Source organism: Lemur catta, chromosome 25, assembly GCF_020740605.2.
Source record: "Lemur catta isolate mLemCat1 chromosome 25, mLemCat1.pri, whole genome shotgun sequence".
Taxonomy (NCBI): domain Eukaryota; kingdom Metazoa; phylum Chordata; class Mammalia; order Primates; family Lemuridae; genus Lemur; species Lemur catta.
In genome coordinates this window covers 1,436,637-1,460,635 of record NC_059152.1, presented here as the reverse complement: position 1 = coordinate 1,460,635, position 23,999 = coordinate 1,436,637, and the positions used below count along the sequence as shown (strand labels likewise).

Here is a 23,999-nt window from a genome sequence, read left to right as displayed (position 1 = left end):
GCAATAATCTGTTCTGCCCTTAACAGCTCTCACCATTTTTGATGCTTGTTTATTGTAAACACCCTTGTCTTTTAGTTTAATCTCAGTAGATTATAAAATAATAAGTCCTAGATTTTGCTTAAAAATTCATGTATGTTACCTTTTCTATTGGGTTTCTCACCCTGATCTCTCTCTTCATCTTTCTTTACACATTCTCCAGACTCTTCTTAGTTGTGAAACCCAGTACCAAATGAGTATAACAGTCTGTATTTACCTTGACCCATGTTAAGAATAACAAATGAATCATACTGTGGCACCTGTGTTTTGTTTTTACCCATGGATGTGGATACCGTATTCCTTCCCCGCACCTCATCCACGCCCTTTTCTCCCATAACAAGCCCCATTGCATTGAAGGACTACATAAATTTAAAAATAAACGCTCTAGATCTTTTTCACTGGTTTTCATGCTTATTTGGCAGTTCTGTTCCATTGTATACTATCATGTTACATTGTTTTGATTGCTTATAACTTCTTTTTGCTTAGCTTTAAGAAATCCTTTCTTTAAAAAAAAATGCAACTTTCTTTTGGTCAGTGCTTAAAAAAAAGAAATCCCTTCTTGCCTGATGGTCTGTTTAGCTATCCATATGTTGATTGGCTCTATTTGGCCATTTAACAATGTATACATATTTCAAAACATTGTATACCATAAATATATATAATTTTTCTTTGTCAATTTAAAAATTATTTAATCAATTTTTTAAATAAATAAAAATGGCCAAAAGGTTTGTGTAGACGCTTCACCATGAGAGTTATACAAATGGCAAATTAGCACACGAGTAAGATGCTCAGCATCATTAGGGAAATGCAAATTAAAGCCACAGTAAGATAGCACCACAAACCTTAGAATAACTAACAAAAATTTAAAAGACTGGCTATACCAAGTATTGACAAGACTATGGAGGAGCTGAAACTGTCATACTGCTGATAGGCATGTAAAATGATACAAGTAGTTTAGAAAACAGTCTGGCCATTTCTTAAAAGTAGAGCACACACCTACAGTGTGTGATAGTCATACCACCGGTATCCCACACTTATTTACCAAAGAGAAATGAAAACATGTACAAAGACTTGTGCAAGAGTATTCATAGCAGCTTTATTTGTAGCAGCACAAAACTGGAAGCAAACCACGTTTATCAACAGATGAATGGGAAAGTAAATGTGGCACATTCATACAATAAAAAGGAATTAATTACTGATACATGCAACAACTTGCATGAATCCCAAAATAATTATGTTGAGTGAAAGAAAGCAGACAGAGTACACACTGTAATTCCACTTGTATAAGACTTTAGAAAATGCAAACTCATCTATAATGACAGAACAGATAGGTGGTTACTAAGAGTGCAAAGGGATTCTGGAACCAGAATGTTTGAGAACCTGTGTCCTGTAGGGTTGGAAGGCCCTTAGACAGGCTTGTTGGACAATGCCTGTCTAATAAATATATCTAATAATATCAAAAGTGTTACGCAATAATCTTTTATCTCCATGTATTAAATCCTGCCATCCCAAGAGAAACTTCAACAATGTGTTGAATATCGATAAAACTATTGAGTAAGTATATAGTTTCCGTAAGATGACTAAAGAACAACACTAACAGGCTCAGAATTTTAGCTAAAAAAGAAATAATTCTACCTGTTTATAGAGGAGTAAATCATTGGTTAAGTCTTACTATATTTAGTAGAGACATGAGTTTCATTATTTATAAATATTAATAGGTAAGCTTATGTATGAACAGTGGTCTATCTTATCACTGTGAGCTATAAGAATCCTCCCATCAGTGGTTGAGGGACTGTTGGAAATGATTTGACTTTAAAATGAGCTTTTTGTGGAGGAGCCGGGAATGTTCGTGAGCTTCATTCAGTGTCAGGCGCAGTGTGGGACTCGCCCCGGACTCCTGGCACCAAGAGCCCGGCAAGCCCAAAGGGAGGTGAGTTTCTTAGGAGGACCTCAGGGAAAGCTGCCTAGAGCAGGTATTCTTTGGGAATTCCACTAGGTATAAATGAGGAAGAGGGCATTTCAGGGAAAGGAACTTCTGAGGGCAAAGTGAAGAAAGCATGAAGCCACTGGATTGTTTGGGGAACAGCAAGAGATTCGGTAAATAGGGTGTGGGTGTTGGAAGAATGTAGAAGGAAAGATAAAACTAGAAAGGAAGGTGGTGAGATCCTAAGGGGCTTTCTTGCCATAGTGGGAACTTTGGGCTTCGGTCTGCAGTGGGGAGCAGGAGTTGAGAGAATAGCGTTTGTATTTCAGGACGATAACCCTGGCGGCATTGTGAGGAGGCCCAGAGAGGGGAAGTCCGGAAGCTGGGCTTCTGCTAGTTAAGGGGCTTCCGTTCGGCCCTAACTGAGGGTTGAGGTGATCAGAGGCAGAGGCAGACTTGATGGAGACATTCCTGGTTATAGGGAAGGGGGAAACTGCCTGGGATTTGGGAGTTGGGGGTGACCTGGGGTGGTGATCATTATCTGAGATGGGGAATTGTGGAGGAAGAGCAGGTTTAGGGCCAGAAGGTGGGGGTGGACATTTCATTTTCTTAAGAATGTATTTTGATGAGCAAAACCTTTTTATTTTAATAAAGTACGGTTTGTTAATTTTTTATCTTTAAAAAAAGGGTTTTTCTTGTCTTTTAGTTAAACTCTTTAAAAAATTTATTTTATTTAAGACTTTTTCCTCCCCTGTTTAGACATCATTGACCCAGCAATCCTGCGCCCAGGCCGGCTGGACAAAACGCTCTTTGTGGGTTTACCACCTGCAGCAGACCGTCTTGCCATCTTAAGAACGATCACAAAAGTGAGTAAAGAAAATGGTGTGTTGTTGTGTGTGTTTCTCTTGTTTTAAATAACAGGGTGGCTAATGACTTTCATTTCTGTAGCTTTAAATATTTGCTCAACCTGTATCTCACAAAGGGAAAGTGAACTGTGTAAACTGGTTGGGAGTTCAGGAGAGTGCTCCAGCTAGGTTATATTGATAGTTTTGCCTGTCATCAGCACATAGTTGGTGGTCAAAGCCATGAAAACATGTTGTTTTAGTTCCGTGGTTTTCAACCTAGGGCAGTTTTACCACCACCCCACCCCAGGTCCCCTGGGGAGGTTTGTTTATCGCTGGACAGGGGAGTGATAACACTGCTAAGTATCTTACAATGCACAGGACAGCCACCAAAAATGAATTATCCAACCCAAATGTCAGTAATGCCAAGGTTAAGAAACCCTGCTGTAGTTTTATAGGGTTGTTTCTTTGTGTCAAGCAAGTTTGATGATGAATGCATCATGGCATTTTCTCTCCCTTTCCTTGGCTCTGTTATTAGGAACCATGATAGTGAGATTTAGTTTGCATTGACGTGTGTGTGTGTATTTATGTGTATACACCAGGAAGCACACATATAATCCCGATTTGTTTCTAAGAATTTCTTGTAGTCACGTTGAGGTGATGATAATGCCTTCACACTTGCCCTTGTGGGATATCATGGGTAAGATTGGAGTGACATTCGTTTCCAGACATGTCAGACATGAGCCTTCTTATGAGTATTATTACACAAGAGCCACTTACACATGATATTCAGAGCCTTATAGATTTGGACCCACAAGAATGATTGGCTCATTCTCCCAGATATATTTCATTCACAGTGTGATATTCACACCATGGAACAACTTTACATTTCCTTCATCCAGAATTTCAGTGCTGTTTGTCAAAATCGTGAGCCCTCCATCCAAGGGGTAATCACTCAAAGTACAGCACTTCAAAGATAAAATGATTTTAAAAAATAAGATAATAGAATATAGGACTAAAATCGTCTTTTAGTTCAACAAGTGTTTATTATAAACTGAATAAATATATCCCAGATTGTGTGTGTACCGTGACGAGACTGAGAAACCAAGACATAGTCCTTACCTGTAAGGAGCTTGCCTCTGAGATGAAAAGATAATATGAATGTTGTGTACACAAAGTTGTGTGCTCACAAATGGTTACGGTGGACTGGGTACGGTGGCGCATGCCTGTAGTCCCAGCACTTTGGGAGGCTGAGGCAGGAGGATTTCTTGAGGCCAGAAGTTGAGGCTGTGGTGAGTTATGATTGTGCCACTGTACTCCAGCCTGGGCAACAAGTGAGACCCCATCTCAAAAAAAAAAAGAAAAGAAAAGGTTAAAATGGTAAGTTTTATGTCTATTTTACCACAATAAAAGAGAGAACATTCCCAGACCTATAAAAGCTGCCCTCCTGCCTCCTTCCAGCCACTACCCACGCCTACCTGCCCCCAAGGTTGACCACTATCCTGACTCAATTGAAAATCTTTTTTTTTTTTTTTTTTTTTTTTGAGACAGAGTCTCACTCTGTTGCCCGGGCTAGAGTGAGTGCTGTGGCGTCAGCCCAGCTCACAGCAACCTCAGACTCCTGGGCTCAAGTGATCCTCCTGCCTCAGCCTCCTGAGTAGCTGGGACTACAGGCATGCGCCACCATGCCCGGCTAATTTTTTCTATATATATTTTTTTAGCTGTCCATATAATTTCCTTCTGTTTTTAGTAGAAACTGGGTCTCGCTCTTGCTCAGGCTGGTCTCGAACTCCTGAGCTCAAACAATCCGCCCGCCTCGGCCTCCCAGAGTGCTAGGATCACAGGTGTGAGCTACAGCGCCCGGCCTAATTGAAAATCATTTACACTAAAAGATACTCAAAGATACTCATGGATCATGCAGTCTGACCCTCTAGTTTTACACCTGGGGTAAATAAAAAAGCACAAAGATGGTTTACGTAAGGTCATAGAGTTTATTTTTCAGGTCACAGTGGATTGAGTAGGAAGTGTAACCTGAACCTGTGTTGAGGAACGTGTCCGTTTTATCCAGTGGCAGTGGCTGGCGGATGTGGTTCTTGCACGTGCCCTGCTGGGAGGCGGGAGAGGCCGGTGTGCGAGTGTGGGCAGTCACAGGTGACCGCGTAAGCGGGGCAGCTCCGGGCCGCCAGTCCCGGTCTTCCGAACCCTGTGCCCAGAGCACCCTGCTGGGCTGACGTGTCACAGGAAGACAAGCTTAATGGCTTTGCTTTATTCACTTCTGTGTGTTTCTTCTTAAAACAATTATTTCACAATGTAATATTTGCTACAGAGGAAGGAATATATGCAATATAAGTAAGTTATGAATCAGAATAATAAAGCAAACACTCATGAACCAGCCGTCTGCCATACATTTCAAATCATTAAAAACCGTGTTTTGTTTACCTCTGCATTTTGTCATTAAACATATTATTAAACATGTACTGTACGCATGCAAGGTACTATGTTAAATGTTGAAATTCTAATAGTTCTATACTGAATTCTGTGCTTTTCATTTCTGGCATCTCTTGATATAAGCCAAAGGGGAATTGGCACCAACGTCAGGATTGTGTTCTAGATAAAGGATTAGGAAGGAAGATACTGAGCTCAGTGAGCCTTGGGCGTCTATTGTAGAACAAGTTGCTGCTCATCCTCTCCTAGGTTCAGTGTTATTTCTGCCTTCCTAGGCAACCTCACACCAAAACTAAGCATTGCGTAAATATGTGCCCTATTTCAGCAGGCAAAGGAAGTGTATTTCTTCACATTTGGAAAGATTGAAGTGGTGGCTTTTGTTCTTCTTGGTGGTGATTTGTTTTGGCTGCAACTGCACATAAATTCTTCGGACTTCATGAACATAAATTGTTTGCTTTTAGCTTTCCCAAGTTTGGAATCTGCTTCTGAACCTCATTTCTCGAAATTTAGAAATCTTACAGCACTGGTCTGGGAGGCAATTATACTCAGTCAAGCAGCCATTATTATTAAGAGCTTATTATGTGGATGAATATGGGCCTGTAAAGTTTCAATGAAAAATCATTTTTCTCTTTTATTTAGAATGGCACCAAACCTCCACTGGATGCAGATGTAAATTTGGAAGCAATTGCTGGTGACCTTCGCTGTGATTGTTATACGTAAGTATTTAAATCTTAAGTCAATTAAGGGGCTCAATTCCCTCATCTACAGAACGAGAGGCAATGAGGCTAACCTAGCAGATTGATGGGAGGACTAAGTTGAGGTACCCTGTAAAGCTCCCAGTGTAATATCTAGCTTCTTGCGTCTTGCATCTTCTCAGAGAAGGGAATGCACGTTTGGAGGCTCCAGAGGGATTCCTGGGAATAGGGGAGTCCTTTCATATGTTGACTTTTTTTTTTTGAGACAAAGTCTCACTCTGTTGCTCGAGCTAGAGTGCCCTGGCGTCAGCCTAGCTCACAGCAACCTGAAACACCTGGGCTCAAGCAATCCTCCTGCATCAGCCTCCCGAGTAGCTGGGACTACAGCCATGTACCACCATGCCTGGCTAATTTATTCTATATATATTTTTAGTTGTCCATATAATTTCTATTTTTTTTAGTAGAGATGGGGTCTCGCTCTTGCTCAGGCTGGTCTCGAACTCCTGAGCTCAAACAATCTGCCCACCTTGGCCTCCCAGAGTGCTAGGATTATAGGTGTGAGCCACCACACCCGGCCTACATTTTGGATTTTAATGCCACTATTGTCATAGTTTGAGAGACATGGTACTACTGTAGTCTTCAGCTACCTGTTTGCATTAGTTAATGGTGTCTGCACCAATGTCAGTTTTAACATTTAAGGCAAGGAGTGAATACCCAGTATGTTATATAATAATCATTATTAAATTTGTAACAATTAGCCAACAGAAACAATGGATTTGGTTAATAATTTAATCTCTGTGGATCTTTAATTTTATGTATTTATATATTATATGGATCATTATATAATAAATAAGTTTAATGTCTAGAAATGAGGTTTTTAATCCCCAAATTCACAAACTTTCTCAAAGAATCTCTAAGAGTCCTCTACAGCTGTAATGTAGCAAAACCCCCATCAGTACCAGTGTCTTTAATTTAATTAAACTGGCCAGGCGCGGTGGTTCACACCTGTAATCCTAGCACTCTGGAAGGCCGAGGTGGGAGGATCGCCTGAGGTCAGGAGTTGAAGACCAGCCTGAGCAAGAGTGAGACCCGATCTCTACTAAAACACAAAAATTAGCCAAGTGTGGTGACATGCGCCTGTTGTAGTCCCAGCTACTCGGGAGGCTGAGGCAGGAGGATCGCTTGAGCCCAGGAGTTTGAGGTTGCTGTGAGCTAGGCTGACGCCACGGCACTGTAGCCTGGGCAACAGAGTGAGACTCCATCTCAAAAAAAGAAAATTTGATTAAACTCATAAAACTGTACTGACTCAGTATATTACTACATAGAATAATTAAATAAATGAAGACTTCTTAGTTCTTGTCATATTTTAAGTAATTTATGATGTGTCGACTCAGCTTGAGCTTGAGTCAGGTGCATCAAAGACTTTCTTGGCTTCGTATTTTTTCCCTTTTGAACTTGGAGCCATAAATGATTTTTTTTATAAGCTTATTTTAGACATGATGTAATACATGAATGTGCTAGTCAGTACTGTAACGTGGCCCTTATTAATGAAAATAATACTGTTTAAGTTTCTTTCTACTGAGTAGACATTTTGTATTCATGTTAACATTAATATCTATAGCTATTAGTCTGGGAACGTTTATGATTCACTGTATCATTTCTTCCGTAATTTCCTTCTAAAGGTTAGAAATACTTTAATTGAAAGCTAAAAGTCCGGTCCGCCGCCCCCAGTTGATCATAATCAGTTTATCTCACCTTTATTGGTCAATTTCTTTCCTAACTGTTTATAATATGTCACTTACAAGAAAATTGCAGTCACTTCTTTCTGAGTTTTTGCAGTGTTGAAGAATAAATAAATAAGAACTCTTCTTTTATTATAGGGGTGCAGATCTCTCTGCTTTGGTACGGGAAGCTTCTGTATGTGCCTTGAGACAGGAAATGGCAAGACAGAGGAGTGGAAATGAAAACGGTGCGATTCTCTCTCTAAATTCTTTTTTTTTTTTTTCTTTGTTTTTTCTTTAGTTTTTTTAAGAGACAGGGTCTCACTACATTGCCCAGGCTTGGCAACTCGTGGCCTCAAGTGATCCTCCCCCCTCAGCCTTCCAAAGGCTGTAACCCCTCGGGATTACAGGTCGTGAGCCACCACGCCAGGCCAGATTCTCTAAATTCTGACTCTCACTCTGGATACTTAAAACGACTGTTTTCCTAGGAAATAACCATTTTCCAGCATCTGTCATCTCTGATATTACAGCTGACATTTTTCTGATGAGACCTTTAAAAGCTGTTCTGAAATACTATGTAACGTGTGTCACTGACAATTATAATAAGGCAGAGTTATTTAGTACCTCTCTTTTAATGAAGAGTATCTTGTAATCATATACAAATGATCAGGTAGAGGTAAATGGGTTCGTTCACTGTCAAAACACCAAATCCACGTATTATGTGATAATTGGAGGCCATCTCAGTAGTTCTGCACCATCTTTCACGTTTGATACTGTCTTCGATTTCACTGTTTTGGTGTGTGTGGCCGAAAAAGATTTATTTGTGACTCACCATTCCAGCCATGCCCAGTACAGAAACAGGCTTTACTTTGCTTGGTTCCTGTGACAGTTGTTGATCAGTTACAGTTTATGGGTGTCTTTGCAACACTACAGAATACCTTTCTTCAAAAAGACGTACCTTAGAGCAGGGCACAGTAGCTCACGCAAGTAATCCTGGCACTCTGGGAGGCTGAGGCAGGAAGATTGTTTGAGCTCAGGAGTTCCAGATCAGCCTGAGCAAAAGCGAGAACCCCGTCTATACTAAAAATAGAAAAATTAGCTGGGCACTGTACCACACACCTGTAGTCCCAGCTACTCAGGAGGCTGAGGCAAGAGGATCATTTGAGCCCAGGAGTTTGAGGTTGCGGTGAGCTATGCTGATGCCACTGCACTCTACCCAGGGCAACAGACAGAGCAAGACTCAGTCTCAAAAAAAAGTATAACTCCCTTCTAATCCAGTGTTGACATTATTTTATATTATATATAAAAAATATATTATTTATGACCCCATAACATCTAACTACCTGTTATCCACTCTTAAATACTATGTAATTCTACTTTCTATTCCCTGTTAAATTTATTTGAATTATCTTAAAATAGAACAATTCTGGTTATTCTTCATAAACATCACCATTAAGTTAGGTTCGGCAGTACAAAAGGTTACCTGTTTATGAGTGAGTGAGTGCTGGGTCCCTTTGGGTGGCACTGTGTTAAAGTCTGAGGAGCAGAATGTATCAGGCTTGAATACGGTTCTGAAAAAGAATGGAGCCTATTTCATCGGTCATCTCAGTGGTCCCCTTGTAGGCTTGGAAGTCTTTCAAGGAAAACTGAGTTATAAATCACAATTAGAATAACATACTGAAATATGTATATGTATGCATTTCCTCCACAGGTAAACTCAAGGTTAGTCATAAGCACTTTGAAGAAGCTTTCAAGAAAGTAAAACCATCTGTATCAAAAAAGGTAAGATATATCACATCGGAGAGTAAAAAACAAAAAAAGGTAAGAAATGCTCTTAAAATGTATGAAGGAGACTAGAATTGAAACCAGTAAATATTATTTCATGAATTGTAAAACTCTGTTTTATTGATTATTTTATATATCATTTCTACTTCCTGACAGAAATTGCATGTTTCATTTTGACCTGAAAACAAACAAAATAATTGTCTTCATGAGAGTGTTCTTGAAAGATTTTAATTTTGTGTTTCTTAGTGACTGGAGCATAGTTCTCCTAACGAGATTCTCTAACAGCTACTTATTCAGAGAGAGAATGACCTCTTGTGTCTGTTTCCACAATCTCAGAATTTGTAATCAGTCTCACTCAAGTATTCTTTGACATACTCTGCCTTTTTTGACAAATGGTTTCTTATCTTCTTGTAGCTAGATTGTGCCCAAACTGAGCCATAGGGACTTAGCTACCATGTAAAAATACCTTCACCATAAGGTAGGAGAAGGGTGAAAAAGTTATGCCAGGTTTTACATGTTTACTTCTTTCCATGTTGAGGTATTGCTTGTCATAAGTTAAATTAGTTGCTATTAAATGAAGTCAGGTTATATTGTGACACTTAAAAAGAGTGATATAGGGAAACGTCCAACCCTGCGAAGTGTCTGAATTGGATACTGTTGTGGTAGTTTTTGTTCACTTGGGTATCAGCTGTTTCCAGATTCCTAGAAGTATGATACACCTTAGCCAAGGTACACTGTTTATTGACTGTATTAAAACTTCCTTTAAATGATTAGCCATTTATTACCCTAGGCTCAACGTTTCTTGTGATTATTGTCCGAAACAGTTGTGTGAAATGAGTGGCTGTGTTTCAGTGCGGCCATCTTGGTCTGAATGCTCTAAGGTCACTGACTGTCTTCCCACTTGAAAACAAATGCCAGTGTAAGGGGCTTGGGGTCGTGGTGGTATCTTTTTAGGCACATGACTTTTTCAGCTAGAGTAAAGTTAAGAGTCTGCAAAACCTGGACTGAGTTTTTTTGTTTGTTTGTTTTACCATATGTGGAGAAATCATTTTCTGCCTTGACTTCTCATTATTCTATACCAGCAAAAATGTTTTTTATTTTACTAAACATCTTTGAATAGAATACAGTTTTATTAATTAAAATCAACAGTAGTTTTGCACTTAGTATCATTGGCCCTTTTCATTCTAATGAAGAAATAGTGATATGTATCTTCCCAAAGATTTGGTTGTTTAAAAAATTTGTTCTAGTTGAAATTATTTCTTACCAATACCCTGAGGTTTGAGGTTTTTCAAGTATTGGGACATATTGGCATACCTCCACGTCTGCCACTCTTATCCTTTAACCTTTTTTAAACTGAAATTTAATTTATGTACAATAATGCATAAGCTTAAGTATACGATTCTGTGAGTTTTGACTGATGTAATTGGCATTGCTGTCAAGATACAGAACATTTTTCATCACTTTAAAAACACTCCGTCTCAAAAAAAAGTAAAAAGTTGAACTCATACTTCATACTCTATACCAGGACAAATTCCAAGTGAATCAGAGATATAAATGTAAAAACTGAAGCCATTGAAGTTCTAGAAGAAAATAAGTAGGTTTTTCCATGACCTCCTGTAGGGAGTGCCCTTTTAACTTTGACACAAAATCCAGAAACCATAAATGAAAAGATGGAAGAATTTGATACATAAAAATAAAATAGTCTGCATTTAAGAAAAAATTGGTCAAGGGACAAATGACGAACTAAGAAAAAAAAATTTTATATGTATATAAAATTTTTTTTTAGTCTCTCACTCTGTTGCCAGGGCTAGAGTGCCGTGGTGTTAGCCTAGCTCACAGCAACCTCAAACTCCTGGGCTCAAGCGATCCTCCTGCCTCAGCCTCCCAAGTAGCTAGGACTACAGGCGCCACCACATCAGGCTAATTTTTCTATTTTTAGTAGAGACGGGGTCTCGCTGTTGCTCAAGCTGGTCTGAAACTCCTGAGCTCAAGCGATCCTCCGGCCTCAGCCTCCCAGAGTACTAGGATTATAGGCGTGAGCCACCACGCCAGGCCCTAATCTCCTCTTATAAGGACACCAGTCATATTGGTGTAGAGCCCACTTATCTGAGCTCATTTTAATGCAGTCACCTTTGTAAAGCCCCTATCTCCAAATGCAGGCACATTCTGAGGTCCTGCATGTTAAGACTTGAGCATGTGAATGTGGGGGGGATGCCATTCAGCATATAGCAGTGATCAGCCCTATATCTTGTTTTCTCCCCTCCTTTCAGGATCAAGTAATGTATGAACTTCTGCAGCGGTCCCTCAGCCAGTGACATCTCCAGTAGCCCGTGCGTGGAGCTGGCAGAGAAGCGGGCACATCTGAGGTGTCCACTTGCAGCTTGACCCAGATGTGGGCTCATGTGGTTGCACTTCTTTGTCAACTTACGGAGGCCAAGCTGGAGCTGAAGATTCTTCCTGTCTGACCAGCCCTGCGTGAAAATGCCCTACTTCCTCTTTTAAAAAAAATTATTTTTTAACTGCTGACATAAAATAACTGATAAATTTTTTGAATAAAATTTTTATTTTGAATAATCTCAACCATACAGAAAAGTTACAAAGAACTACTTTTCCCCTGGATGACCTGGGAACAAGTGGCCTACCTGATGCCCTGTTCCGCCCTTTCATGGAGCCCTGTGTGCGGAGCACTGCGGCGTGTGTTCCACCATGCCGGCTGATTTCTCGATTTTCAGTAGAGACGGGGTCTTGCTCCTGCTCGGTTTGATTTCAAACTCCTGGCCTCAACCAATCCAAGTTCGACCTCCCAAAGTACTAAGATTATAGGTGTGTGCCACCACGCTCAGCCTTTATTATTAATATATAAAGTTCAAAAGGACCAAACTAATTGATGCCATTAGAAATCAGGTTGTCAGGTGTGGTGGCTCACACCTGTAGTCCCAGCTACTCCGGAGGCTGAGGCAGGATGGTGCCTTGACCACTGGAGTTTGAGACCAGCCTGAGCAACATATTGAGACGCTGGCTCTAAAAAAAAAGAGAAGAAAAGAAAAATTACCCGTGGTGGTGTTCACCTGTAGTCCTAGCTACTCAGAAGGCTGAGGCAGGAGGATCATTTGAGCCCAGAAGTTCAAGGTAACAGTGAGCTGTGATCACGCCACTGCACTCCAGCCTGGGTGGCAGAGCCAGACCTCATCTCTAAAAAAAGAAAAAAACTAACAGGTTAGTGATTACTTTGGGAGGGAGCGTCAAAGTAGGTGCTGTCCTGGCCCTGCTTGATCAGAGTGATGGTCCCACAGGTGAAGTTCCTTTGTGAAGATTCATCCTGCTGTATGCTTCTCTGTGCTCTTTTCTGCAAGTGTGTTCACTTCTGTTAAAAAGTTTAACACCTTAAGGTAAAAATTTGTATGTGTAACTTACGATTCTTCATCTGATTTTGAAAAAGTACTATAAACTATTTTGAAAAGCAAAACCAATAGGGGTATCGATGTTGAAAATGTGGGTCACTTATAAGTAAAGAACCATATAGAGTTTAGCATGCCTGGAGGATATGTTAGCCACCCTGTCCTTCCTGTTTCTCCTCTACCCCAGATACTTACTCATGGTGTTCTGATTATAGTGAGAAGGTAAGGCTGGAAAAAGTGAGCAGCGGCTGAGTTTTATTGATTAAATTAACCTGCCACGAATGCCATTCTCTCTGCCTGAGAGAACTCCATTTGTGCCCACGAGCTTCCAAAATGTATGCAGCCAGCAAGGTTATCTGGATAAATGTTGCCTTCTGGAATTTTCCTTAGAAGCATGTTGACAGTATGCCATCTGGTCCCGCTACCGAGTCAGCCTTGCCCCTGAGAGGAGGAGAGAGACTGGTGTTCGAGAGGACTCTCAGATGGGGAAGTAGAGAGTCCACGTTTCGTCACAGCCGTTCTGTCTCCCGAGACCAAAAGGAAGTCCCCAGGTGCAAGGCAGCAGATGGCCCTCGTGAGCTTGCCCCACCCCTGTCCTGCCCTTCCTGCCTTACCCTGCGTTACCCAACCTGGAAATCTTGCAGTGCTCTCCGGTTCTGATTGGCCAGCAGTCATTTGTGATTTGGAAACATTTCTGACATCTGTCCCCTTTGTTCTCACAGATACTGACCTCGTTCCTAGGTCAGGCTGCCGTCACCTTTCATAACTGTTACTGCAGCCTCCTAATTTCCTGTTCCCGTCTCTCGCATGCCGTGACCGGGGTTGCCTTTCCGAAATACAGAGTGACTGTGACCCCTGGTCCACCGAACGTCCTTCAGTGGCATAAATTCGGCAGTCTGATTGTGCACGGACTTGGTGGTCTCACGTCAGCCCACTTTTGCCACCTGTCCTTCCTCTCGCCTTGACTGGATTTGTTGCCATTCTATTCAAACACCGTGTTCTTTCCCATCCCCGAGCCTGTGCTCATGACGTTCCCGCTTCCCAGAAGCCCTCCTCCCTGCGACACCCAGGGCCAGGTAGGACTCAAGGATCATTCTGAGCAGCTTTGCCCCGTCCCTCTGCTTTCACCTCACACCGCGTTTTGTGTTGACCTGGACTGAAGTTCTGCACTAGGTTAAGAGTCTTGTGGCAGGGCCGCTACTCAGTTTTGCATCTGTAGCACTTAACACAGAGTAGAACAAAGTCACCTTATAATTGAACAGCTGCATCCCTTTACTCTTTGACACAAAGCACGGTTAACAGGGTTAACGCTGGAGAGGTTTGCTGGAGATTTGATGTTGTTCCTACCTGCCAGGTGCCTGCCAGGCTGGGACTTCATGGCTGTCTGAGGAGAAGCCAGCAAAGCTTCGGAGGGGGCTTCCTCTGGTCGGTAATTAGATATTGTTGGTCAGAAGCCGTTGTAGCAATGCTGAGGAGCCAAGTGTGGCCACGGCTTCCCAAAGAAACTGTTTCTAAGAGCCTGGCCTACATGAGCAGTCTCTAAACAGAAAGCTTCAAAGAGGAGATTACAGACATTTATTATAACTGAAATTCTAATTACCTTTTCTTCTGCACAGACAGGAAAAGGGGCTTTCCCATTCTGCCTGATTGTGAGCCGGTAAGCGGATCATGGGTCTTCTTTTCAGACTCCAGGAAGTCTCGCTAGCTTGAACTTCCTCAAAATCAATATGGCAGAAGGCTACATGACCTTCCCAGTAACCAAGGACTTTAGAGATGGAGATACTAGGTAAGGGAAGTAGCTTAGTTGAGGGAGCTACAGAAATGCTGTTTCACATTGTAGAAGGAAATTGGTTTTTCAAATTAAAAAGCTGTTAGAAAAGGGGAAGGAAAACTAATTAATTCAACACTTTTTGAGTACTTAATGTCTGATTTTTTTTTTTTTTCAGTTAAGGTCTCCCTTTGTCGCCCCATGTAAAGTGGCATCATTGTAGGTCACAGCAACCTCAAACCCCTGGGCTCAAGTGATCCTCCTGTCTCAGCCTCCCGAGTAGCTGGGACTATAGGCATCAACCACCATGGCCAGCTAATTGTTTTTTTCTATTTTTAATTGCCTGGCTAATTTTTTTTTCCTTTCTATTTTTAGTAGAGACGGGCTCTCTGGCTCTTGCTCAGGCTGGTCTTGAACTCCTGACCTCTCAAAGGATCCTCCCACCTCGGCTTCCCAAAGTGCTAGGATTACAGGCGTGAGCCACCGCGCCCCGCCTCCGTGTGTATTTTAAATAAGTGATTTTTAAATGAACAGGGTGGAGGTGAAGAAATAGCGATCGTATTGTCTAGCTAAGTGAGTGAAAGGGTTAAAAAAAATGGACACATGTTTAACTCTAGGGACAGGAAAGAATGCTCACATCCCTCCTAAGGCATAATCAGAAGCCAGTGCTTTGCCTTGTGCTTTTTAAATCGTATTGGATTCCAGAGAACAATGGCTATTTTTTACGACACTACTTTTCAGGGGATCTGAGGTTACCTGGCAACATTACCATTTGGATTTTATTTTTGAAAATATTAACCTACAGTTTGCCCATCTCCTTATCAGAACTTTTGGGTCATAATGCCACAAAAATCCTTAGAATCATCTATCAGTGTTTCTCAGCTTAGATGACACCAGAGTCAGCTAAGGGTTTTCAAAAACGTGCTGCCTGGGCTCCCTGCGACCGGCTACACCCGCGTCTCCAGGTGGGGCCTGTTGACTGCAGCTGTAATAGTTAAATCTCCTCAAGTGACTGATGCCCGTGAGAGTGGAGAACCCCTGAAACTCCACCCTTTCAGTTAAAAGATGAGGAACCTAACCCAGGGCACAGATGATGAACTGCCCAGGAGTGGGGCCCAAGCCCCCTGCCCCCAGGCCAGCGTCCGTGTGGTAGGACTGCAAAGGCTGCCCTGGGTTGAGGTGAGGGAGAGTGGTGACTTGGGCGCAAGCTCAGATTGCTTTGCTTTGCTCCCCGCACCAAATGGGCAGTGCTGGGGGTGGGAACCAAACCGCACGGGGTTGGCTCCTGATGCCTCTCTTACATCTCAGGGGAAGCCGGGCGCGGTGGCTCACGCCTGTAATCCCAGCACTCTGGGAGGCCGAGGCGGGAGGATGGCTTGAGGTCAGGAATTCGAGACCAGCCTGAGCAAGAACAAGAGATCCCGTCTCTACAAAAAATAGAAAAATTAGCCAGGCAACTAAAAATAGAAAAAAAAAAAAAAAATCTGGTCATGGTGGCTCGTGCCTGTCGTTCCAGCTACTTGGGAGGCTGAGGCAGGAGGATGGCTGGAGCCCAGGAGTTGGAGGTGGCAGTGAGCTGTGATGATGCCACTGTACTCCAGTTGGGGGACAGAGCAAGAGCCTGTCTCCAAAAAAGAAAAATCTCGTGGAGACACAGAGTGCAGAGCCTTATCAGCACATAGGTGGGGAGAAGACTGCCAGGTGGGGAGCAGAGGTATAGACCTGCTGCCTCCTGTGCCCCCAGGCTCCGCAGCACCTGAGAACAATTTTCGCTGCCTCATGAGGCCCAAATGCTGCCGCTGGGGAGCCCTGGGGCCCGTGTTTTGAAATTCTTGCAGGCAGCTGATTAGATATACTCTCCTTATCTGTGATTGAGGGTTTTCCATTGCCGTGTTCCCAGAGGCCCTCCAAGGGCAGGCCAATGCCAGTTTAATTTCCTCCATTAATCTTTTTTTTTTTTTTAAGAGACGGGGGTCTCACTGTGCTGCCCAGGCTGGAGTGCAGTGGCTCTTCAGAGGCTTGGTCTTCACACACTACTTCTTCACCCTCCTGGTCTGCTGAGACTTCATCCACCTTGGTAGTCTCTGCTGAGCGCAGGTTAGAACGTCCCAGCCGGTGGGCTGTGTTCCGGGGGGCCCCAGAGCGGAGTCGTGGTCTGAGACCGGAGCCCCCGTGGTCTTTGCCTCCAGGCGGTCTTGGCTATTTGCAGACTTCCAGCCTTTCTGGGGAAGCTATCAGATAACTGCTCCAAAATGAGGAAGTAGTCACAGGAAAAAGGAGACAGGGCACCGAGGGACCCCAGAGAGAGGAGAAGGGGGCGCCTGGGAGGGCAGCTGGGCCCCCCGCCTGGGGCGGCCCGTTCCGGCTGCAGCCGTGACTCAGACGGACGATGAAGGATCCCGATCACGGAGCAGTGGAACAATGGAGCACCGTTGTCCATGAAGACAGCGTGCCCAGGTGAGCCCGGGAGGAAGAAGTCAACACGCTGCTTCCCAGAGCACCTGGGAACACCAGTAATCTCTCCGGTGGCTCCACTCACTGTGGCCTCGCCAGGCCGGAGGCGGAAAATGCCAGGGAGCCCCTGCCCTTGGGCCAGGTGTTCAGGCAGCACCTGGTTCACGCTGTGCCCTGCTGCCTGCCCCGAGGGTTTCTGGAGAATTCCGGGGGAGGCTAAAGCCGGGTCCTGCCCAGAGCCTCTGCTGGGTCACCCTGGGGAGCTGGCATGTGATGGGGCATGTGATGGCGCGTGGTCGCCCTTCCCTGGCAGAGCTGTGTCTGCTCCTCCTGCTCAGCTTTCCAGACCAAACAGTGTGTGTTTCAGAGATTCACAGACAGGTGCTGCTGAAAGAAGAGCAAGGGCGCGATTAGCACACGGGCAGGGTAGTGGTTCCCTCTGGCGGGGCAGGAGCTGTGGTGGGAGGTGCTCGGGGCTCGTCTCGGTGCCTGCTCTGTTTCCTAACCCACTGTGGGCACCTGGGGTTCGCTCTATTCTTTAAACTGTACGAGTTAAGGATTGCTTTGTGGGGGGGCACCTTTCTACTGAAATAACTGGCTGAGGTAGAGGTGATTACGTTCTAAATTATCTAGATAATTTTATAGCTGGCTGCAGCCTCAGCCAGCAGAAAGCAAAAGCAAGGTCTGTAAATCTGGCTTCCTGCCAGCCTTGACTCGGTGAGCAAATGAGTTTCACCTTCAAGGATATACAGAATCCAGGTACACATTTGGGCCGGTATGAAGTATGTTTTGAGAACTGAGGTGAAAAAAAAAGGTCCCTTCTATCTGCACACTGTCCACGTTCTCCTGCCTCTGCGGACCAGTCCGAGGAGCTGACAGGTGCCTTGGCACCTTGAAATTAAAATTTGCTTCCGTGGACTTCATGGGGTCTTGTTTTTACCTGCAGAAGAGCTGGAGAGAGGCATTTCGCAGTCAGCAGGAGCTGCTGGCCGGGCAGGGAACACCCTGTGGCGAAGCAGCAAAGGGGATGAGGGACACATTCCGAGAGTCCTCCTTCCCTCTGCTTAGCACACAGCCAAACCCAGCAAGAAACGGGCGGGATTACTGTATTTCCACTGTGGAATATCAAAGGATTCTGTATTTGTTTTCACCCGGAACCTGAAACGCATTCAGGAGGTAGATTAAAATCAAGCCAAGTTGATTCTAATGACTTTTTAATTAGCATCAGGACACAGTATGGTAATTTGCAGTTCATAGTTCACTTGCAACTTGAAATTAGAAACTGCAAGGGCAGTCATGTAAGTGGGAGGAGAGATTTCATTAAATCCTTCAGCAAATATTTATTGACTGGCAGCCGTGCTGGTTGGTGGTAAGACAGCTAAGAGCCAAGGCAAAGTCCCTCCCCGTGGGCCTTGCTTCCCAGTGGGAGGGGGGCAGAGAGAGTACAGTTAGTAAATCCAGGCCAGCGGGACACGGTGGCTCATGCCTGCAGTTCTTGCACTCTGGGAGGCCGAGGGGACAGGATTGCTTGAGGTCAGGAGTTCAAGACCAGCCTACTAAAATATAAAAAATTAGCCGGGCATAGTGACATGCGCCTATAGTTCCAGCTACTCGGGAGGCTGAGGCAGGAGGATCCCTTGAGCCCAGGAGTTTGAGGTTGCAGTGAGCTGTGATCACACCGCTGCACTTTAGCCTGGGTGACAGAGTGAGACCCTCTCTCAACAAAAAAATAAAGTAAAATAAAATAAATACAAATGTATGTATGTATGTACACAGAGAGTATAACAAGCCGCATGTGCTGTGAGGAGAACGAAGGGTAGGCTGTGGCGAGGGCTGGGGGTGTGAGTGGGTGGTCATTTTAGAGATTGGCCCGGAAACGTGTCTGGTAAGCGGACGTCTGAAGCAAGAGCTTGTAGGGGAAGACCGTGCCGGGCAGAGGGGAGACCAAGGGCTCTCTGCATTCCATGAAGTCCTAGGCAGAGGGTGACATTTGGCCACCACTCCCGCAGAGGCTCTTTACGGTGACTCACAGGAGCTGCAGAACTTAAGTGCTTGTCAGTGCGAGGCTACACCCTGCCCTGGAGACACCTGTGACACAGAGAAGGGGACACAGGCATGGTGATGAGACCCCTGAGCTGGCCCGGGACGAGGCTGGCCCAGTTTCCTTCTGTGCAGGCTCTGACGGCGCGGCTGCTGCAGACGTGAAGGGACAGGAAATCCCGGCGCTTGGCCTCGGTCAGGCCCTTCCCCTGGAGGCCCCTTCACCTCTCGGGGCCGTGATTGTACTGACGCAGGTGGGTGCTAGGAAGGACGGGCGGGGTACACAGTGAGACCCGCTTCGCACCAACATTGGGTCACAGACAACAGTCACCCCAACCCAGAGAAAACCTCACAAGCAAATGTTACAGAAACGTTCCCAGGGCTGGTCTTGGGGAAGTGGGATTGCGGATGACTTGTGCGCCTTTCTGTGAATTTCTGCAAATCATCTCAGCAACAGAAAAAGCGAACGAAGCTGTCCACGAGTGTGTTAACAGGCCACCCGGCACCTAGGCTGCCGCTGTGCCCGGCCCCGAGTGCACTCAGTCCCGTCTTGCGCTAACCCACAGCCGGTGCCTGGCCGGGCTTCCGTCCTCTCCCCTTTCCTGAGTCACTCCCTTTTGCCTTGTTACCACACTTGGAGCATTATTTAAACCTTTAAACTGTTCATAATTGTGTTTTGTTTCCTTAAAGATTAGGAGAGGGATTTTCGGCGGATAATGGCCCTCCCGTGCGGCCGCGTAGCTGTGGGCAGGTTCCTTCCACTCACGGTGCGTCACTCCGTCTGGCTGTGCCCGCGATGGTGGCAGCGCCTCCTCCCGGGCCTTGGGCGGGGCGCTGTGAGGGCCTGGAGCCTAAGCCCTGGGATTTGGATGGAGAACAGCGTGGCCCGGGCGGGTGTGGCGTGAGCGGGTGGCACAGCCCACCCACGAGGGCCCCTCCTGTCCTTGCCCAGGAGAGACGGGGGCTTTCCTGGGCCCCCCAGCAGGCCAGAGCGACCCTGGGGCAGCTCTCCACCCGCGAGGGACAGGAGTTGGTGACCGTGCACCTCAGCCTCCTCACCTCTGGGAGGGACTTTTTAAAACCCCTGTGTTGGCCGGGCGCGGTGGCTCACGCCTGTAATCCTAGCTCTGGGAGGCCGAGGCGGGTGGATCGCTCGAGGTCAGGAGTTCGAGACCAGCCTGAGCGAGACCCCGTCTCTACTAAAAACAGAAAGAAATTAGCTGGCCAACTAAAAATATATATACAAAAAAATTAGCCGGGCATGGTGGCTCATGCCTGTAGTCCCAGCTACTCGGGAGGCTGAGGCAGTAGGATCGCTTAAGCCCAGGAGTCTGAGGTTGCTGTGAGCGAGGCTGACGCCACGGCACTCACTCTAGCCCGGGCAACAAAGTGAGACTCTGTCTCAAAAAAAAAAAAAAAATAAAAAAAAAAATAAAACCCCTGTGTTGTAATACGCAGATACAGAAAAACGCACAGAGCAAACGTGCAGCTTGATGTGCGGGTTACTCGAAGGCAGACGCCTCTGTGAGCCTTGGTGGGACCCGCTGAGGCTTCTTCCCTCCGGCTGCCCAGGGGTGGCCGCGGGGACGTGTCCCCGTTGCCCGCGGTGGTCACCTGCCCCTAGACGGACACACACTTTGTTGGGCTGCTCTTCCTGACTTCCTTTTCTCACCCTTCTCCGCACTCTGAACCCCCTCCTGAGATCGCCTTCCAAACAAGCTGCTGACTCCCAGATTCCTGTCTCAGGGTCAGTTTTTGGTGAAAGTAAAACTCGGGCAGTTGCTGAGGAAGCTTCTTCGCAGAGGTGGCGTCTGGGATGGGAGCCAAGCGTTGAGAAGGAGGCTTTGCGAGACGCAGTGTGCACACGGGGGGAGGTGGCCCTGGTGCACACAAGCCTGCGTGGGTGTGGGACGGACAAACCTGTCGTGGCTGGAGCACGGGAGAGGCCCCGTGCTGGGGGATGTGAGCGACGTGCGAGTCGTGTGGGATGAGAGGTCTCGCTTCCTCTCCCGGCCCACTGCCACCTGACGTCCCCACTCAGACACACCTGCACAGGAAGTTCAGTTTTGCAAACCCGATTTTACATGGCCAGGCCGGTCCTGGGACAAATACCTATTCAGACCAGGTAATTAAAAAGCCAAATTATCTCACCACGAGCCACACTGAAGGCACAGAGGTGTGAGTCATCAGGATGCAGCTTTCATACCCCGGCGTTGGCCGAGGGGGAAGCACGGCTTGCCCAGCCGGGGCTCAGGCCCAGAGCGCGGGAGAGGGGCGGGCGGCGGCGCGTGGTTGGCGCTAAGGCAGCGCCGGGCTCGGATGCCAGCACAGCTCTGCCACCCGCTCCTGCAGCACGAGCAGCCGTCCCGCCTGCCAGGGCGGAGAAGCCACCCACACCCAGGGCTGGGGAGAGAGTGACAGCGCCACACCCTTGGCTCCGGCAGCGTGAGACAGGCCTGCGCCGGACTGCTTGCTGTGTGTGTTGACGTGCAAGGTTAGGAGTCGTCCCAATTCAAAAACACATATATTCAAGTCAGAGTCATAGAAACAGAAAATAAAATGGTCATTGCCAGGTGCCGGGGCGTGGGAAATGTGGAGCTGTTAGTGGGCACTGAGTTTCGGTGTTGCAGAATGAGAAAGTTCTGGAGATTGGTTGCAAAACAGTGTGCATGTACTTAATACCACTGAACTGTATCTTTAAAAATGGTATAGTATATTTTACGTTATGTTCATTGTTTTTTTTTTGAGATGGAGTCTCGCTCTGTCACCCGGGCTAGAGTGCCGTGGCGTCAGCCTCGCTCACAGCAACCTCAAACTCCTGGGCTCAAGCGATCCTCCTGCCTCAGCCTCCTGAGTAGCTGGGACTACAGGCGTGCGCCACCATGCCCGGCTAATTTTTTCTATTTTTAGTAGAGACGGGGTCTCGCTCTTGCTCAGGCTGGTCTCGAATTCCTGAGCTCAAACGATCCTCCCACCTCGGCCTCCCAGAGTGCTGGGATGACAGGCGTGAGCCACCGCGCCCAGCCCTTGTTATGCTCATTCCACCACATTTTTTAAAATTTCTAAACTCAGACAATAGTTTGGACAACAAGTATTATCTGCTGTGGGTCGGAACTGTCATGACCCAGCCCCTTGCTGCGGGCACTGTCCCCAGTGACCACTCCAGTACCTTGATGTCCCAGTGGCATCAGTAACCGGCGTGACCACAGCCCAGCACCTTGCACCGACGCTCAACGGCCTGGACGGCAGCTGGGCAGGGAAGGCGACCAGCGGCGGCCACGCGGGCGGCACGGACCTGCTTCTCTTCCCTGTCTCTGCTCTGAGAGGCCTCGGGCTGCAGCCACAGGACGGAGCCCTCTCGGGGCCCTGTCCCCGGGGCTTGGCAGTGGGGGCTCATCCCCCTCATGGCCATGAGTGACCTGAGGAGCAGGGCGGCAACTGGATTATTGAGACTGGACCTGGCAGAGTCCTGTTGCTTGATAAACCTTGGGTTTCTGAGCCAGCTCTGAAAAATGTCTGGTTAAAAGTGAGCTCCGGGCCACAGGCCCCTGTTCTGACTTCCAGTGTGGAAACGGCTTGGGGCGTTTACAGGCTGCTCACCCCAGCCCACGCTGCCACTGCTCAGCCGGCTGCAACTGACGTCATCTTTCGAAAACCCTCTTGGGGTAGACTAAGTAGGAAGAGGGCTCTGGATTTAAGGAAAATACTCATAAAATCGTTTTTAAGAAATACAGGCCGGGCACGGTGGCTCACGCCTGTAATCCTAGCACTCTGGGAGGCCGAGGTGGGAGGATAGCTCAAGGTCAGGAGTTCGAGACCAGCCTCAGCAAGAGCAAGACCCCGTCTCTACTAAAAATAGAAAGAAATTATCTGGCCAACTAAAAATATATATAGAAAAAATGAGCCAGGCATGGTGGCGCATGCCTGTAGTCCCAGCTACTCGGGAGGCTGAGGCAGGAGGATCGCTTGAGCCCAGGAGTTGGAGGTTGCTGTGAGCGAGGCTGACGCCACGGACCTCTAGCCCGGGCGACAGAGTGAGACCTCCGTCTCAAAAAAAAAAAAAAAAGAAATACAAATGTCATGGACGTTGAATTTAGACACTGGATTTGAATGTTGGCCCTGTGACTTTAGACAGGTTACTTATTCTTTCCTATTAGTTTATCTCCTGGCTGCCAAATGAGGATAATACCAGTGTGAGGATTAAATGATCAATAAAGAGATTAGCACAGTGCCTGGCACGTGGCAGGGGCCCCCCCATATTGCCAGCCCCGCAGTTAGGACTCCCTGGGCATGAGCAGGCCCGTTTGTGTCCATCATCCCTCAGTTCTCAGACTGTGTAATTCTGCGAGGTCGGTTTCCCTGCCCCCTCGCTTATGTTATTAATTTACTCAACAAACCTTCCCAGAGCCAAGGTCACCTTCAGAGCAGCCGGGTTCAAACAGGAGTGGAGCAGTGTCCCTCCGCCTTGGCCGCGCAGCCCTGAGCCCAAGCGGGGTCTCCTAGAATGTGAGGAGCCCACTGGGCGGTGGGGGGGGCCCAGCCCTCACTGCGGGATGTCCCCCCATCACTGTCTGCGCAGGGACTCCAGGATCCCCAGTGGGATGGCGCCACGGCCCAGCCTCCCGGGTCCCGCAGGAGCAAACAGAGGTTCCTGGAGGGCAGTGCCATGGTGCGGTGGCAGGGGCTGGGCCCCGAGCAAGGCTAGTTCCAGTCCCGTTCTGGTTCCACCACTACTCGGAGATCGAGCTGGACAACTCGAGGCAAGTTACCCAACATCTGTGATTCTCAGTTGCCTCCTCCCTTAAATGAGGATAAGATTATCTACGTGTGTGCATTAAAGGAGATAATGTTTCTTTTTTTTTAAGGAGATGATGTTTTTTTTTCTTTTTTT

General features: G+C 46.4%; 1 protein-coding gene and 1 long non-coding RNA gene across 4 annotated transcripts in view; one reads left to right on the top strand and one right to left on the bottom strand.

Moving 5' to 3' along the window:
- The window catches only part of NVL (nuclear VCP like), a 45,447-nt gene extending 33,200 nt beyond the window's left edge, over positions 1–12,247 (top strand). For all 3 annotated transcript variants that reach the window (XM_045537106.1, XM_045537107.1, XM_045537108.1), the window contains 5 exons: positions 2,720–2,826; positions 5,887–5,963; positions 7,823–7,911; positions 9,375–9,445; positions 11,719–12,247. In XM_045537106.1, the coding sequence (XP_045393062.1) occupies positions 2,720–2,826; positions 5,887–5,963; positions 7,823–7,911; positions 9,375–9,445; positions 11,719–11,763 (389 nt within the window). In that variant the 3' untranslated portion in view covers positions 11,764–12,247. The remainder of the gene's footprint in view (positions 1–2,719; positions 2,827–5,886; positions 5,964–7,822; positions 7,912–9,374; positions 9,446–11,718) is intronic.
- On the bottom strand, positions 4,779–12,242 carry LOC123627510. Its single transcript, XR_006731315.1, has 3 exons — positions 12,091–12,242; positions 9,147–9,234; positions 4,779–5,122 (listed from the first exon to the last, which is right to left on the bottom strand). It is a non-coding gene; the product is annotated as an uncharacterized LOC123627510 (long non-coding RNA).
- Positions 12,248–23,999: the final 11,752 nt, after the last annotated feature.